The sequence below is a fragment of the Pinus tabuliformis genome, chromosome J (genome assembly GCF_031772625.1).
Source record: "Pinus tabuliformis cultivar Carrire ecotype Pingquan chromosome J, CPIR1, whole genome shotgun sequence".
NCBI lineage: Eukaryota > Viridiplantae > Streptophyta > Pinopsida > Pinales > Pinaceae > Pinus > Pinus tabuliformis.
Window position 1 is genome coordinate 49,712,077 of NC_142295.1, and position 18,916 is coordinate 49,730,992.

Here is an 18,916-nt window from a genome sequence, read left to right on the forward strand (position 1 = left end):
GCTTTAATGTTTGATAATGCCTCATACTTTTCTGGGAATGCAATGACTGAGTTTGCACTTAAAAGAGGGTTCAAACTGAAATATTCGGCCAACTACTATCCGCAAGGTAATGGATTGGCTGAGTCAACAAATAAAAACCTAATCAGGATTATTAAAAGAACAGTTGACCAGAACCAAAAGAATTGGCACAAAACTTTGATAAACGCTTTATGGGCAGATAGAATAACGAAGAAAGCTTCAATCGGCACTTCTCCCTTTAATTTAGTTTATGGGAAAGAAGTGGTTCTCCCAACTCACTTAGTGATCCCCTCCTTGTCTTTAGTACAATACATCGATGAAGTATCTACTTCCTCCTTACAATTAAGACAAATGGAAATAATTAAGATAGAAGAACGACGAGAACAAGCTAGGAAAACCCATGCTCATCACCAAGCGCTAATAAAATCCTCTTTTGATTCAAGCATAATGACCAGAAAAAAATTTCAGATGGGAGATCTAGTTTTGAAATGGGATAAGGCTCATGAAAAAAAGGGCAAACATACAAAATTTCAGAAGATGTGGCTTGGTCCTTTTGAGATTGTAGAAGTCATAGGCCCATCAACGTTTGTGTTGCAGGATTTAGCAGGTAGAAGGGATTCTTTGCCTGTTAATGGACAAATCCTTAAAATATATTTTCCATAGAATATTACTCTCCTATTCTATAGGATAGTTTTAGTTTTTCTTTTTCTTTTTTTTTTCATAATAAAACCAGTTGTAGATGGTTACTACAGGGGCTCACGAAAAAGACACCAATTCTCTATCAGATTTTGATTTTTTTTTCGCTTGTACAAGTAGTAAAATTTTCGAAAAATCTGATCTTTATTATTGACAGATAGAGTTAACTTTAGCCTAGATATGATACTAGTTTCAACTTCAAAAGATTTGATGAAAGCAACCTTTGGCAAAAAATTGTTTTATATCAGCACAATGAAAGGTATCAATAATAAAATAAAGATTCTCTGTAAAACTGCTGTTTTCAAATTCTATTATTGTTGTCCAGAGCTTTCTTAAGGAAAAACAATGACTTCCTCCCTGCTAAAGAAAATCACAGCATTCAGAGGAACAATCCAAGAAAACACTATATCTCAAAGAATAAGAGGTCTCATCACGAGCCGGCTTATAATGATCACAGATATTATAACTCGCTGACTTTGCCAATACTGTCCACCAAAACAGGGCAACGACTCAAGATTATTGCAATCAAAAGACAAGGGGTCTCATCACGAGCCAGCTTGTTCAGCAAAAGTGTAAATCAAGTGAATGACTGTGTCATAATTTGGCCACCAAACCAAGACATTGTTCTTTAGAGAAAAAAAAAAAAGGGAAAAGTGTCAAAATGGGTTTTTCTCTAAAAAGTTGTAAATAGCCTTAAGCAGGATAAAGGATCATTGCTGGGTAACAGGTAACCCTGTCGAGGCTATGGACGCCTGCTGGCAGCAGAGGCTCTACCTACGACAAATGAGCATATTTTAAAAGCCAGCACACAGAGAAGACCTTATTTTATCTTTAAAAGACCAAGTAATGGCTGATGTAAATACAAGGACAAAGCCTGAGGAAGCAAACAATTGGAATAGAAAAAGGTTGAAACAAAATATCACTGATAGGATAAGGCATAATGTACTCTATCTGTTCATAACAAAATTTAGACTTATGAAAAATTTTCTGCTTTGGAAGTTAAAATTCAATAGAAAAGCAGAGATAACTGGTTCTTCACAGTGAATCACCATTGTTGTGGCCACCAACAACCCCCCTTTTTGTTTGGTATTAGCAAAAACACCAAGCAAATGGAGACCCTTAATAAAAAATCCAAAAAACATTTTATGAAAATTTTTGTATTTCAACTCCTTAACGCTGTATCGCATCGCGAGAAGAGAATGAAACGTTTTCTTATGAGCATAATAAACTGCGAAGAAGCAACGCGAAATTCATCGCATCGCATACATTATGAAGCGTTCTTAAAAGAAAAATCTTAAGAAATCTCCGACAGCCGATATGCGACGTCGCATATCGCAACATCGCGTAAGCAGCACACAATGATTGAATGACTAAGCCGATCTGCGCTCTGCGATGAATGCGATTTGCGATAAATGCGATCATGAATTTCTGTGATGACACATCTTGACGACGCGATCCGCGATGCTGCGATGCGAGTCGCAGAAATCACCCATCGCAAATTTTCCTTGGCGCAGTATTCAAGGAGAGCTGTCCGTAAACCAAAATTGGGCGCGCGCCTTAAAAGAAATTAATGATTGTACGCCAAAGTATTCAAGAAGGACAGTTGTGTGTTTTTCGAAGAGTCAGTTCGTTATGGGTGTCATGATTATGCATTCATAAGAGCTTAAAGCTTTCATGTCAATCTTTATTATCATTACTCTCTTCCTTTGCGTAAACTATAAGACAGGAAATAACATGAAGCAATGTGCAGGAAACATCTAAGGAAAAGGGGAAAGCGTCAATGCTCGGAGAACAGAGAAGAGATCCCTTCAGAAACGGATGCCGCATGCAACAGGACCACAGATTCCAGAGTATCACTCAACAGATGCTGATGTCAATAGGCCATCCAACGCCCAGAGTCAAAAGCGCACAAAAGCAGCATGTTTACAAAAGATCCTGAAGCTTATGCTGGGTAAAGCAAAAAGAAAAAAGGCGCTAAAGAAGGAAAACGCACCAGAAAAGCCCGGAACAAAGAACAGAGGCAGTTTTCGATGCAGAAAATTGTTCAGAGAGCAAAGTCCCTAACTTATTCAGTCATTCGCAAGGCCGGAAACCGAAATAGCAAAAGCAGAATCAGTTTGAGAGAAATTTGGGTTATTACCAAGTATACACGCAGCGAATACACCCAGCCAGAGGAAGATTCTCGAAAATATCTTCTAGTTTACCATAAAGTGGTGCCAGCGCTTGTTATTTCTATTTTCATAGCTCAAACGAAAGCAGAAGGCGACCAGCCGACTCTTCCTAGGCGAATGTTGCATGCTTGCAGCACTAAGGAGCAAATACAGAAATGGTTAGGAATTAGATTCAATTTTTAGAAATAGTTTTGCTTTAACAGAAGGGCAGTCATTTAAAACCATATCCTAAATTTATGTAATTAAGTTAATTAGTTAGCAGTATTTAAACCCTTCTCAGGCATTAGGAGAAGGGTCCAGAAATTTGTCAAAAAAACTTGTCCTCAGAACATGCACTTTTGCACCCTCGGAGGGGGTTTTGATGAATGGACGGATCAAGGTTTATTAATGTTTGTATTTGATATCTGCTACTGATGTTGCACTTCTGTACTCTTAGTAGATGTTAGAGCAAGGAGAGATAAATCATTGTTGCTTGAAGCTTATGAGTGGAACTAGTCATAAATGGTACTTTTATCTCTTGACTGTTTTTGTTTATATTCTTAAAGTGATATATAGTTTTTAGTTGTTTATATGTTACTGCATGAATGTATGAGTTACCATTTGGCACTTTTGTACAGTGGAGTCATTTATTTATGTTTGATATATGAATAACTTATTATGCGATATGCTGTTCACAACTGTTTTGCCTAACTTTTTATGCAAAGTGGTTTATCTTAATTGATTTCTATTCTTATTATAGCTGAATGATCTTTATTACCAGTTATTGTTTGAAATCTCTTTAGATCGCATAATAGAAGAAATTCACACCGGGTTAGCGTAGATTAGATGTGTTGTTTCTCATTAGATTACAATAGCATAGAGTTAGTTTAGAAGTTTGAGTTAAATTAGCTTTAAGTACTCTTAGATCAGCATCATCCAACTCTACACACACACACACACCCTTAAATTGGAAAACTGATCCCATTATCCCCAGTCGGACCCGCTATACCAAACGGATAAGGAGCTGCCAACCAAGGTCCGGACCGGGTGGGTATCCCCCTTGTTGTCGACCCGATTTTCGGAGCTTCAACACAACTATAATCAGTTTTAAAAGACAAGTTATGGAAACTGAAAGAAATGCAATTATAACCTAAATTAGAAATGCATATTACAAATATAAAGTTTAAATAAATAATTTCTAATTCAATATGTTATAAGCAAAAGAAGTGGCTCCTAATTTAGGAGAACCAGATTGACTTTCTTCTACAATACTGCTTCATGAACAGAAATCAAAACCACTAATGAACAATAGCTCAAGATGCATAAAAAAATAATAGAAGAGTAACAAAATAGGTACTTGTTGTTCTTCATTATAAATTCATTCATCATTAATGCCATTTTTAGAAAATTGGAAATTCAGAAAATCACTTAAAAACAAGAAAGATGAATTTCAGTTTCTAATCTCTGATCAGATAGAATGAGAGTTTAATTTAAACATTGGTTTGACCTTTCATATGCAGATTAGAATTGAGATTAAGATTCATCCGCAATCATAACATATTAGCATACATCTAATTAACTGATTAAACATGAAACAAAACTAGTTCAAGAAATTGCAACTAAATTAACCAGAAAGTGCACTTCGCTTGGTATAGGGGCCCTCCACCCTTACATCGCACTTGAAAGTACTTCTCAGCTACTGAAACTCAATCAAGCATTCACCATATAGAACAGCAAAAAAGAAGATGGAACTGGTCTCTTTGATTAACTCACAAAGTTCAGAAATCTCAAAATGAAGTTATACAAATTCTACATGTTCATGCCTTCAATGTTCTTGGCTTAAATAGAGAAATATGAAACAAACTTAACTAAAATGTCTCTAACAGCTATATCTATCCTTATCTTATCTATCCAGGTCGAGCTCATCCATCCAATCACTCAAAATCTGGAAAATCCCATAAAATCCTAAATTTGGCCTATTTCCTAGGGATTTCCTAAATGACTGGTCCTATTTGACCAGCTTTGACTGGGTCTGTTTAAGCTCGGTTTGACTGAACCAATAGGAACACGTCCATTATTAGTTCCCAAGCTTTCTAGAAATGTGCTCAGTTCGTGCCCAGGTGTCTTGCAAGTATGGCATTAGTGAATCCATTACGGGAATTTTTAGCCCTGTCCAAAAATACACTTAAAATGTAATTTTTATAAAAACATATAAAAATTGCAAAACTTAATTTATATATTTGAATATGCATAAATTGGTCAAAATAGGGTGTATATGGATGGTAAATGGATGGATAACATGGAAATTAAATGTATTCAATTAAGCAAAATTGGATCAAAAACGAAGACCAACAACGACCCATTAAAGGGATAGTGAGATGCTACTTTAATGGGTGGGCATGGGGCAACCCCCTCCTCTACCCCTGCATAAGACTAGCCTACTACTCGAATGAAAACTCAAAGGCCATCGCTAGTGTTGATTCCTCCATCATACCCAACCACATATATATAAAAAAGTACCTTCTAGCATAGTACTTTTTCTCCCTAAGATATTGCATAGTAAGGTTTTGAAGATTGAGGCGATAGCCCCCATATTGCTTGATGATCGTCAATACATCTATAATCACCAACCCCTTGGGTAAAATCCTTTTTGAAGGGAATACAATAAAAGTTTTATGAACAAGAGTATCTCCTCCACAAAACACAAAAACAACAATTATTCCTAAAAAAAAAAAAAAACCTAAACCCATCATAATAATGTATTAGTATGCAAGAAGAAGCACTAGGTACACTATTGCCATCATGTTTTATTGCCATTCCCAATCTCGAACTAAAGATGAAACCATCAAACTTTAAGAGTCCTACAAGAGTTATTGTTAAGAAGATGAAAACCATGTTTTATTGGCATCCCCAAGCACGAACTAGAGATGAAAACCTAGACTCCATGACCAGTAGAGAGGACATTAACAACCATTATTGTTAAGAATATGACATTTCCCCAATGTCGCCTCATCCTCAACCATTTAATATTGGTTGGTAAAGCATTGTCAAAGAAAACATGTGGTTGATTTAAAAACTTGTATGCATTTTCTCAATGGCCTTGTATACCTACATTTTTTTCTAGAGGAGGAGAGAAAATGCCAAATTCAAGAGTTAAACATAAGGGCCACATTTGACTAATCTCTTCACCCCATGTGAGGTCAATTGTGTTTGTTCAAAAGAAGGAAATTACATGGCAACTTTTTATTTACTATAGAGCCTTGAACAAAATCATAGTTAATTATCAACGCAGAATCCCCAGCATTGGTAGTCTACTCAACCAATGCAAAGGTGCCAAGTTTTCCAACAATATTGATCTTAATTTAGGCTATCACCAAGTGTCAATCAATCCAACTAATGCTTAGAAGGAAACCTTCAAGTCTAAAGAAAGTTTCTTTGAGTGGTTGGTCATGTTGCTTGGCTTAATAATGCGTTAACAAGTTTGTGATGATGATACATAATATCTTATGGCCATTCACCAATTCTTTTGTGATGCCCTACCTCGATGAGGACTTCATCTTCAACGAAACAAGGGAACAACATTTGAAGCACATCCAACGAGAAATGAGTGCTCCACGACAAAACTAATTACACATAAATCAACAAAAGTGCTCATTTGACATGCAATGGATCTAATATTTATCACAAGCATGGATAGGCATGGGATGCATGTGGACCCAATCAAGATCCAAGTCATATGTGACTAATTGACCTTAAAATATTGATGTAGTTGCACAACTTCTTGGGCCTTGTCAACTTCTATCACAAACTTGTGTCGTTGTTCTCCTGCATTGCTTGAACCCTGAACCAAGTGAGAAAGGGTGGAGCAAAGACTTAGTTTGTTTCAATCGAGATAATGAAAAACATGAGGCATTGAAGCATCGAGTTTGCTTGACAATAGTCTTTATTTTTTTCAAACTACAATAACCATTCAAAATTCAAACAAATGCCTCAAATTATGTAGATGGTAAGCTCTTCACCCGACATGGAGATATGTTTCCCTGTCGCAAGAAAACACTCACATGTTTCAAAATACCCCTCCATGATAAAGAGCTTTACTACACTATTTAGGCATGCCAACAATGGGAGCACTATATTTTGGGAAGCGAGCAAAATGCGGCAATGAAAGTGTCAACAAATTTAAGCATTACATCAACAATACAACCTATAAAGTAATGATGGCATTGGCAAGGTGAACATATTTGGTGATTGAGACTAAGTATAAAGAGTCATGCTAAGGGTGCTTTCAAGAGTGATTTTATTATTGAAAGTTAGTACATTGGATAAGCACCAATAGATTAACATAAATAAAAAAAAACATGATAATTATAAAGATTATACTTGTATCATAAATTTATTTCATTTCTATATTTTATCCTTATTACTTAATTACTTGATTGATTGATTTATTTATTTTTATTTTTATTTATTTCATGAATTGAGTAGCTAATCTTTTTGCTTATTTTATTTATTATAAAAATATATATTTTTAATAAAATAAATAATATTTTAAATTTAGAAACTTGTTATTAAATTTTAACTTAAATTACAAGTAAATTAAAACACTAACATATCACCTTGCACTTATTTTCAATTCCACAGTTTTTGTTGGATAACGAGAAACATGTTTTAATTATGGATTTCTATCGTATACTTACTTTAATCTCTCCTTCATTCTTCGTATCATGGAAGTACATGTCCATCCTAATTACTTGTCTCCATTCTATGTTCAACATACATGTACATTTCAATATTTGTCTTTGTAAATTTGAAAAATAATCATTATAAAAACTAAAATGAATTTTTTCCAACATGGTTATCCCTCAATTCTTCTTTAATACTCTTTGCGAGTGTTCTCCCCACGTGCGTAGCTTTAAATATGTTCATCTTATTTAAAATAAGAAAAATATTATTATTATTTTATGGAGTTGTTTTTAGTGCAATTTTTTGGAGATTCTGGTGACAAAATTTGGTGGGAAAAATTGAGGTTAAATCTTGATTTGTATTAACTAAAATGGTTTTTTAACTGCATATTTGGATTCCACCCCCTGAAAAATCCCTAGGACGCTTTGATTGTGCAGAAATTAGCTATCAAACTTGCGATTTCAATAAATTGCTGCCGGATTTTGACCAGAAAAACCCACCTGAAAAGCTTCCAAAAAGTCTCTTTAAAGACAACTCCTTATTTTATTATTTAATTATATAATTATTAAATTAATATAAAAATAAAATATGTTATTGAGTTTAGAATAGATGGCCATATAGTTTTAGCTAAATAGATGGTGAAACAGGGTGTTAGAAAAATGTTAAAAGAAATGTGGGAGAAAAGAGTGTTCTAAAGAAAAGTGGAAATAGAAAAACATTTCATTTTAAAATGTGAACCCTTCAAAGAGAAAGTTATGCAGATATGCTAGCAGCTAGCTCTTGGGATAATCTATTTAACGAGGGGCTTGTCGAAACGCTAGGAGCATTTATTGTGAGGGTTCACAGAAAAAGGGCCGAACACATCAAGTAGATGAAGAAGCAATCTGTCCCATAGACTATCTTTAGCCTCATGGACGTTAAAATAATTGTTTCTTTCTTTCTTTAAGGTGTTGTACGGTGAAAAAATCATCAATTAGAAATGGTAAAAATCTAGCCATACTAAGGATTGGTGTGGCCGAAATTGGATTGGATCCCCTAGTGATTTAGACAGCTTAAATACCCTAGTGATTTAGACGGGTTAGATATTCCTAAAGGGCAACTACTCTCAAGCCACAAAGGCTGACTTATAATATTTATGTTACCTGGCATGTTACCTACCAACATTTTTGGACATTTCCAATGAACCTCTGATCAAATTTTGGCGAAGGATTATAGTTCCAACGCAACACCATTATCTTTTACAGCTTAAAGAATATGCAGAGGATCGCCAAATCTGATCCGTTAACTCAAAAATTTGAAAGATATGTTTTGCATAATGCATATAACACCCAAGTTCGAACCCCAAACTTTCCAACTCAAAATGGAAATCAAATTTAGATCGAACAAGATAAAAATAAAATGTTAATAGTGAAGATTTGATTGTTCCTATTACTGACATAACACTTCATCGGATCAACGTAACAAAAGTCTATGAAGCTTTTTCAGAGGCCAAGATCATCAAAATCCATCAATATTTCATCCCCTTCGGTACAGTCTCTGTAATTCAAATGCTCGTCTGGCCTGTGAATTTATGCCCCCGACCACTATACACTGGCTATGCCATTATATAGGGTGATTCTGTTGAAAATTTATGACACAATATACCTGAAGGATGGACTTTGTACTAATGTCATGTTAACATTATCTTTTCCTTTCAAGGGTTCCCCCACCATACACCTGAATGATGAACTTGCACCGGTAACATTAGCATACTTTTTTCGTTTGAGTTGCTCCCTCCACTGATCAAGAAAATAATGATGAGCAAGCAATGTCATCGAACAGGGAATCCCCGTCAACATATTATCCCAAAAGCTTTCAGTCGTTGTGTTAACAGAAACAGAATTTGTACCCAGGGCTTCCCAAGTCAAAATCAAATCGAATTATAAACTAATGCAGTAAGAAAAAAGAGCAGAATATAGCGTTAAATTTGGTTTCACATGCTTCATATGACGAGAGAATCTAAGAACGAAGCTCAAAGCACAGCCACCACCTTTACAATATTCCCATAATTGTGACTACACAACCATGAATCTGATAGTCTCCATGCTAACTATGCTAGCAAGTTAGCAATATTTGATTTCAGTAGTTTACCTATGTAAAACATTCAAAACTCCCTTGCTTCCATCTCTTAGTTCATAGAAATGAAAAGAGTAATAGGAAAAATTGCAGTCTTCTGCAAACTTTTCGACTCACCATCCAATAGAAATCAAGCTACAAGTTTTTTTTTTTTTTTTGGTGCTTCTAACCAGTCAATAACAAAACCAAATAATTGTATCTGCAAGAGACAAATAGAAGCAAATAGAGATCACGTGGTCCATAAACTGATCAAATACAGAATTATTTCTTAGGACCACTGACACAACTGTTATATATTCAGTGATACAATCCGGATTCTGCACATATTGGGATCTCGACTTGGAAGAAATATGTACAACAAGAGTACTCATACTTCAGATTTTAGCTCAAGTATACACAGCTAAAGAACTAGACCCAAAGTGTCATTACCATAGCTGATCGAACTTGAGATTGTGTGAGTGAAAGCTTCTGAAGAATTATTGTGGTGATTTTTTTTCCCTTTTTCAATTTTGTAAACATCATAAAGCAACTGATTAAACTTTCTGATACATAAACATATTTTAAAATCTGAAGGACTTAGACTGGTTATGGACAGCCTCAAATTCTTGCATGCAGGCACTAGAAAAGCTAGTCATAGCCTGGAAAACGGTTGGAAGCCATGTCTGTAGATTTTTTAAGGTTCTTGCCCTAGTAGTTCGGATGGAATTCAAATGCTTTAACCTCTCGTCTTCGACCTTTCTCTTAAATGCATCAATTTTAGCCCTTTTTTGTGCCAAAGGATCTTTAGGATCCAAACCAGAATTGGGCATTTCCTTTGATTTTGCTGTAGTAGAAGCACAATACTTCCTTTCCAAACTCTGGAGAGAAGCCTCTTTCTTCTCAAGCCGTTTATAAAGTCTTTCTGATTTCTTCCTATGCTTCTGTTCCTCAGCTTGTTGCACTACTATTTCATGGACAATTGTAATAAAACTTTTTATGGCCTCAGAAGCTGCCTTGACAGGCAACCTGTCAAGAGCTTGCTGCCACTCCTCCACTAAAGTGGATGTAGATGGTGGGCAAGTTTCTAAAGTTCCTTCCATTCCATTCTCAAGCTGGTGGAGACTAAGCTTCATCCATCCACTTAGAGTCTGCATGTAACTTCTTTGGCTTTTTACAAAAACACAAAAACTTTTATACCACTTAGAGACCTCATTTTCCAGTTGAATAGTTGCCAGCTGATGATAATCACTTGTAGTTTCTGTGCTTGGCAGACTTTGTAGCTGATTCACTTGTTGCGCAATATGGTTCTGGACCAGATGGCATTCATACATGGACCTCCACATCCTCATTAGCCTGCAAATCACCAAAATCTTCTGTTAAATAATTTTACTAAAGTCTTTATCCTTTTCATCTATGATGCTGTAGACAGTAGATTTTTCAAAAGGATGTAGGCTTGCTGAAAACACAATGTTTGGAGGCACTAAGAACAAGAATATCGAAAGAATGAAATTAGAGTACATCAGAAAACCGAATATAAGCAACCAAAGGAAAACAGTAAAAGTGAGCATATGGTAGCATGCCAATAAGGAATTCCTAAACATTACCAATCTAAATCTTCCCAAGTAAAGCAGAATGAAATGGAGTAAAATATATGATGTCGATAGTCAGAATGTCTGAGGTCAGTGCTAGTATCATATATTGGCAATGATTAGTTCTCTGTAAAGAAAACTTGGCAGTTTAAGACAGCACTGCGAAATGAAGGGGCATTTCTTTGTCAAAATTTTTGAAGAATTGACTGTGAACTGGATTTAAATCATTTAACTTGTACTGATATTGAATGACAGAACTCGTATGTGAGCATAAAGGCTTTTCCTAATCCCTAACACAAGCAGAAACATATACTCTTAGCAAGAATTGAAAATACATGTTCACTATATATCAACAATTTAGCAGGCAGAATTCTAAAATATTTAAATACCACCAAATACAAGGAAAAGATAACGCAGCATATCCAAAGCAATCAACTAAACGAGAATAGTAATACAAAGCAATATCAAGAACAGTAAACTGAACAAGCAGTAAAACTCATCGGCGTCACATGTTCGTTTTTACCCTTCTGAAAGCTCAACAAGCTGTGGGTACAATTGGTTCTCTTTCAGGTTCAAAATTGATGCTGAAATTGTAATTACATCCTCACGTTCTTGCAGTATATAACATTGCAGCATCTCTATATCTCTTTTCGTTTTGTTAATCTTTGTTTCTTCATAACCTTTTGATTGCTGACTGCGCAACAGTCCCATTTTCTTCTCTAACGTTATCTTTGCAGATTCTCTGTTCTGTGAAGCCATAAAAAGAACTGGTAAAAATTAACCACCGTTACATACAATCAGACAAGCCATGCCTATCAAAGCAAAAAATGAAGAATTATGCTGGTGTCCTTAAACAAATCTTTAAGAGCTATAACTAATTTAGATAGAAAAATTGTCTTAATATCTTCTCTATTTGATTTTAAAAGGTTCTGAATATTGTCAGGATCTTGCATCAGAACAGTGTAATTTCTCTGGATTCAGCTTCTTAATTTATTTCACAGCAAAGATTTGCTAAAAAATGGCTTTGCACTGTTGGCCACTGCAAACCTAACAGATGATTTCATTCGCTATGTATGAGTAAAGTGGGCAACAATATTTAAGTACAAAAACAGCCGTTCAATATATGGGATCAAGAAAATAAGGAAAAAGAGGTCAAGTTGAAAGACAAATACCCTGACTTTCTCATAGAGCTTCTTCTCCCAAGCACAAAGTCTCTCCAAGGTCGCGCAATGGCTTCCCTGTGAGTAAGGTTCACCAGTGTTGAGCAATCCAACAGTATCTTTGCAGACAAGAGGTGATTTCAAAGACCAACTCCAGGACAAGGCACTGAAAACTTTAGCAGAACGGTAACTATTCTCTGTAGCACATATCAGTAAATTGACTCAGCCCCATTGAAATAGTTTAGCTCAAAGCAAACAAGCATATTCTAGATTCAAGATCAGAAAAGAATTTAAAGTCATAAGACATGTACATATAGATGCATGCATCGTGGAAGTTTTGAAGTGATCTCATATTTGTGTTCAGAGGAAAAATGTGAACTATGATTTGGACTGTTTGCCTAGACAAGAATTATCATCCTTAAAGAAGATAAGATGGCATAAAAAGAAGAGAAAACGTCATATTTCTGAGGCTTCTGTGGTTCAAGTCAATTTGTCAAGTTAAACAAAAAGGGGTGACACGGAAGTTTGCTTACAATAGATCATAAAAGCTGAGACCAAACTTCTCATTTGGAGCAAAGGAAACCTGAAAACTCTGAATCTCATATAAGAAGTCATCAGACTTCTTCACACGATGGAGAGCAAGGCAATTAGGATAGAAGGAAATTATACTAATGTCCATGTATGACCAAAGCTAAATAGAACAGAGAATTACAGAGTATGCCACATTTAGTGAAGTGGAAATTCGGAGTGATAGAGATCTTACTATTGAACTTGCCCAAATCATGCTCCAAATAGGCCTTGCTTGCATCTAGAAACTCTGAAACCTCTTTACCTCCTTCAGAGGCCTTGAGAAAATATTCATCCAGCTGTCCAACTATCTCCCCGAGATTTTTATGCTTTCTGGAAATTACCATTGCTAAATCAGTATCTTTAGTGTACCAGCTTACCATGGAGGAGTTGTCATCAGTTTCACGTCCGGGGGACTTGTCAGTGAGTCTGCTATTTTCTGTTTCCTGGTCATCATCAAATTCTGTCACTGTTTCATCCCACTGCTCCTCTTCAATCTTCAGCTGTTGTTGTTGCTGTTGCTGTTGCTGCTGCTGTTTCTTTAGTTCATTCTCGGATGTATGCGGGGCTCTTCTGTCAGAAATCCGAGCAGGAGAGGAAGCGCAGAAGGGATCCCAGAAGTCCCATGCTGATCCTTGGGGTGGTGGTGGCGGTGGAGTAGGAGTTTCAGTGTCAGAATCATGTGGAGTGTTCCATTGCTGTTCTGAGGTTGAATTTTTGGGAGGAGATGATGGTTGAGCATTGCTGATACGGACATCTGTAGATGCTCGATTGACTGGGATGCTGGAAGGAAAAGTTGCAGATCCATAACTAGGAGAAGGGGTGAGAGACAATGGAGGAGGAGGTGGTGGAGGTGGGGGAAGAGGAGGAGGTGAAGGGGGCAAGGTGACCCGATAATGGCGAAGATGTGGGTAAGGTGAAGTCTTCTGAAGCTCCATTGATTCTAATTCTGCAAATTGTCTAAGGGTTGCGCCAGTATTCCTCAAAGCTTGTAAGTATGCCATTTGCGATACTGCAAACTCATGCCTAGAACTCACCACCTGTCTCATCAATTTCTTCCGCTCCTTGCATCTTACCACCTTTTCCTCGTTATCAATGCTTGAATAAACACAACCCATTTCTATTACCCCGCACAAAACTACACAAAATGAATCATTCACCTTCAACTGATCAGCGTCGCCCACAGCCCATTTCCCCGCTTTTAATAGCAATCAATTCATTCACCCCAAAGCAATGCATCCACCATGATCACGGCTTCCAATCCTTCATAAACCCCGTGAACATCAAACAAACCATGTCATCTTCCCCTGATAAATGCATTCACATAAACCCAATGAAATGTAACCAGAAAAAAAAAAATAAACCCTGTCCTTCTTGACATCGACTCTATCCTACACAATTTACCTTCTGTCCGCCTCAACTGAAACCAGAAAATGTAAATAAACCCTCTGCCCTTATCTACATCGATTCTATCCTAAACCATGTACCATCTGTCCACCTCTAATGACCCACAACCCAACTCCTCCATCTACTAATAATTTATGAACAATTTAAAAAGGGGAAAAAAAACACTCACCATCTCAATCCATGCTTGAACTCAGCTCTCCTTGCTCAATACTCACTGCAACAATCTTCTGGTATTTCAATCAACAAACCCAATCCATAACTGCAAGACTCTTGCTATTCCTTTTGTTCTGTGTTTCAATCAGCAAACATTGCAATATAATCTACTGACGTTGCAGACTCTGGCTGACCCACAGACCATTTCTTAGACTTAACAAGAAAGTCTCTGCCATTAAAGTCTGTACCATAAACCAGTTGGGCTCCCAATATTCATTCAAAACTGCGCTTAACCCAATTCATATTCTTCACAAATCCTGTAACAAACCACAAACCCATTTCATATCCCTTAGCATCACCTAATTTGAACCCAAAATACCATGCCAGAACACAGCATTGCCAACAAAAGCGACAAACATATATTCACTGTATATACATCCAGACAATCTCATCAACAACACAACAATCACATACATTGAACATCAGCATACAATGCATATACCTCAATAACATCCGGCCCAACTACCTAATTTCTTTATCAAACCAATCAATCAAACTTTCCATTCCGATACCATACACTTCTGCTGCCAGTGACAACAACAACTACACCTGAATTTATAATGACAGGATCCCTTTCCACATCAAATCCATACTGAATCCTGCCACAAACTCTGCATTAAATCCTCAGACAGCCAGGCTTCACTCAATTCCTTCATGGGACTTGCAGAAGCATAAACAAAAAAAGAAAGACCATGATAATCAATACTTAGAAGACTGTGCCAAAAACTTTGACCATTTGGGTTGCAACTACCGTCAGAGACAACATAAAAATATGATGGTGAAACTTCTGTTCAATCCATTCTGACATCTTTATTATTTTCTGTTAAATTTGTTGTGACATTTTACTGTTCAAAAGTGTTAACACCCTAGCATTTCTTGCTTAGCTAGACCGCTTTCGCTTCTTCTGACAGTAAAGGTACATTTACCAACCCATGAATGGGTAGAGCTACCCTTTTTATTAACCTTCATCATTTACCTGGCGGGTGACAAAAGTAAAGTAAAAAACATCGCCGTCGGATCCACTATTAACGGCAAGTACGGGATCCCGGCAATTTCTCTCGTCCGGTTTTGGGGAACCGTGAGATTTTGACTCGTACAGCAGGAACCATGAACTTCCCTGTAAATCACGTCCAGCGTCCGTGATCGAATGGTATATAGTCCTCCCGGGTTTCCCGCTGCCCCTTCAATACGGTTGACACGCCGGGACGTTAGCACAGACTCGCAGTACTTTGACGAGCTCGCCCCCCTGCCGTGACTTTGTAGGGTATTTATGTGTTAAATATAATGCTACGTGTTTGTTTGTGATTCTTTATTAATTTTTATCGACAATATGTTTTACCAATTAAATTATTTTACCGAGGGACATATATACTCTCTCGTCATGTCGGGGGTACCGCTTGTGGCTATTATTTAAAAACTAAAACCAACTTTGCTATTCGTACTCATTCTCCAAAATAAGTCTTCTGCCCTTTTTATATTTGAAATTATTTTTTTATTAATTATATTATTTATTTTTAAATGTATTTTCTCTGTTTCTAAGATAGTAGTCATAGTATTAATACGCTTATTAATAAATATATATTACATAAGGTTGGTAATAATTACAAATTTTATTATTATTTTGAAATTAAAACTTATAATTTAAATTTTTTATTTTTTAAGTAAATTTGATAGGTAAAAATGCGGAGAAATTGTGATTTTCATTATTATTATTTAAAATATATTTTTAATTGCATAAATAAATTTAATACTTTAAAAATTTCTAAACATATAAACATTTAGATTATGTAGATTTTATTATTTAAATTATAATTCTACTAAATTTTTATTAAAATTGACCCAAAAAAAAACATCTAAAAAATTCAAAACATTAAAATTTTAAAATTATGAAAAATTAAATTTTTTTTTGTTTTATTACTTTTGACCAATCTTCAAATTTAAATAAATTAATAATAATGATTTAATATTTTATTATTTTTAAACATTTAAACAATCATAATTGTATTTTTAAAAATGACATAAGGCTTTTTAAACCAGCGAGTGTGGTTCATCTTCAAGACAAGATGAGGAACCAGATCTAAGCAATGCAATAAATAGATGTAGAGAGCAACTAACTAGCCGTTAGAGAGTAACAGGTAGCTTGACTTAAGGCAGAAAATCTTCATGACAAGATGAGGACCCAGATCTAGGCAATGCAATAAATAGATGTAGAGAGCAACTAACTAGTCGTTAGAGAGTAACAGCTAGTTTGACTTAACGCAGAAATTAATAGTTAAGGTTTGACCAAAAGGAGAAAGAGTATCAAACTAAATGAATTTTAATTTATAAAAATATTATTAAATTAAATTCTATTAATATTATAAATAAATTAAAAAAATTTTGACTTATTAAAAATATACTATTAGAGGTAATAATATTATATTAATATTATAAATAAATTCAATTTTTTTTTTTAACTTATTAAAAATATATTATTAGAGGTAATAATATTATTTGATGTAAGACTTTTGTGATCCATAATGTAATGTAGATACCAGTATTTCAGATTAATCACATCGTTAAGAATTAATATTTTAATAAAATAATATTATAAATAACATAATTATAATATGTTAATTTTAGTTACTAAATTGAAATCGTTATTTAAATATTATACTTTAAATATTTTAGTAAAATAGATATGAAAATTATATAAAATATTTAAGTATTATTCAAAATTGTTAATACTGAATGTTATTTTATGAATTTATTAGATTTTATATTCTTGTGATAAATTTTACCTGGACCAAATTGTTAAATTATTTAAAACTCATTTTAAAAAACATATAAATTAGAAAGTTCCTTAAATTCTAAACATTAAACCAAAATTTTCACTTCATAACTTTTTTACTACACTCACATCATTCAAAATTTCCTAGAAATGGAAAAACATCTTAATAATTTTAACTAAGAAAATTGCTACATATTTAACAAATCTTGGAAATTTGTCGTCCAATGCTTGGTCATTAAGCTTTTTTCCTCTCCCTTTCTCATACCCTCCCTCTGTATTTCTAAATTTATTTTCTACCATTACTAAAGCTTTAATTATCTATGATAATAAGTATAGTATTTAATTAAATTACCAAAAGTTTTAAAAACTACATAAAATTTAATATCCTGGAATTTCAAATATTATATATCATTAATTAGTATATTTTTTACTTCTTTAAAGATGATTAGGTGACAATTAAAGGACAATCTAGAACATAGAGTAGCTACGATATGTTGATGGGGAGCAGAATGAGGATCCCTCCGGCTGGTGGATAGGTTGATGGGGAGTAGAACGAGGATCCTTCTACCTGGTGTATGAGAGTCTCAAAGTTGCATGTAGAACATCAACTCGGTAGGTAGTCTAATATGGTTACCATTTGCGTTGGGTGGCAAAGAAGAGTGGTTTTGAATTGTATCATGGTTGTACACTTGTTCCAGGATAGTTGCAGGGAATAAAATGAATTCCTAGCATGGGAAAGAAGGATGCATGATACTCCCTCATTGTCATTCTTAAGACAACCATAAAAACATTCAAAGACATGATGTCGCTGGGAAGTTTGATATACTTGGGAATCTGTAGAGAGATTTTTTCCATTTATGGGCTTAAGCTGCTCCATCCTCTTTTGGAGCAACACATTGGATTTGAGGGGGGAAGTTACATCACTTGTTTTCCCAGTCCATTTCCCTCACTCTCCTTTATTTGCAGTGATTTCATTGGCTTCATTTTCTACCCTTGATATGGGAAGAGTCGAGTCCAGTCTTTGGTAGAGCCTCCTTAGCAATTGCTAGAGTCAGCTACCTAGTTTATTTTTCAGTTGAGTTGTCTTTTGGGAAATGCTTCACACTATTGAGTAGCTTTTTGGATTGGAACTTTAATAATCCCTTCACTTTCCCTCTCAATTGGAAGGCTTAATTAAGACCTTTAAGTAGGCACTTTGTCCCTAATTTTGTTTGCTTGAGAGGGTATGAACGTCTCTTGGTTGTGGGTTTCTTGATTGTTTTGGAAAAGGTCCTTGCTCTAGTTAGTTGGTAAGAGTCTACAATCTTCTTGGTTGTAGGTTTATTGTTGGGTTTGTAGAGGAAGGAAGTTATGCCTCATGGGTGTGGTGCAGGGGGTGCAAGGGATGACACAAACGCAAAGCTCCTCTCACTTTACATGCCCAAAAAGTAGTAGAGAGCTCCACGACATTGTACTACTAGGAAATTCCATCTCGAATTCATAGGGAGATTGTTGAAGTTAAGGAAGACACCAAGGTTGAGCATAGGTGTGGAGATCTTGGAATAGGTTGGATGTTGGGTCCTAAACATT

At 35.3% G+C, this 18,916-nt stretch overlaps 1 protein-coding gene across 3 annotated transcripts; it reads right to left on the minus strand.

Moving 5' to 3' along the window:
• Positions 1–9,877: 9,877 nt before the first annotated feature.
• On the minus strand, positions 9,878–15,336 carry LOC149225432 (protein ALTERED PHOSPHATE STARVATION RESPONSE 1-like). 3 transcript variants are annotated; one of them, XM_089377089.1, is made up of 6 exons: positions 15,127–15,336; positions 14,534–14,834; positions 13,154–14,264; positions 12,403–12,587; positions 11,754–11,977; positions 9,878–10,994 (listed from the first exon to the last, which is right to left on the minus strand). In XM_089377089.1, the coding sequence occupies exons 3-6, from the start codon at positions 14,073–14,075 to the stop codon at positions 10,223–10,225; spliced, it is 2,103 nt and encodes a 700-aa protein (XP_089233215.1). In that variant the 5' UTR covers positions 14,076–14,264; positions 14,534–14,834; positions 15,127–15,336; the 3' UTR covers positions 9,878–10,222. The 3 variants fall into 3 exon arrangements, with proteins under 3 accessions (XP_089233215.1, XP_089233214.1, XP_089233212.1); XM_089377088.1 differs by having other exon boundaries at positions 13,154–14,220; positions 15,020–15,336; XM_089377086.1 differs by having other exon boundaries at positions 15,020–15,336.
• Between the last annotated feature and the right edge of the window lie 3,580 nt (positions 15,337–18,916).

Bases quoted from the DNA above. Each gene is read 5' to 3' on its own strand.
- LOC149225432 (XM_089377089.1), bottom strand. From the start codon at position 14,075: ATGGGTTGTGTTTATTCAAGCATTGATAACGAGGAAAAGGTGGTAAGA. The intron at 11,978-12,402 runs GTATTTGTCTTT...ATGGCTTCACAG, and splicing joins AGCTCTATGAGAAAGTCAGG to AACAGAGAATCTGCAAAGAT. The intron at 10,995-11,753 runs GTAAAAACGAAC...GGTGATTTGCAG, and splicing joins CTTGTTGAGCTTTCAGAAGG to GCTAATGAGGATGTGGAGGT.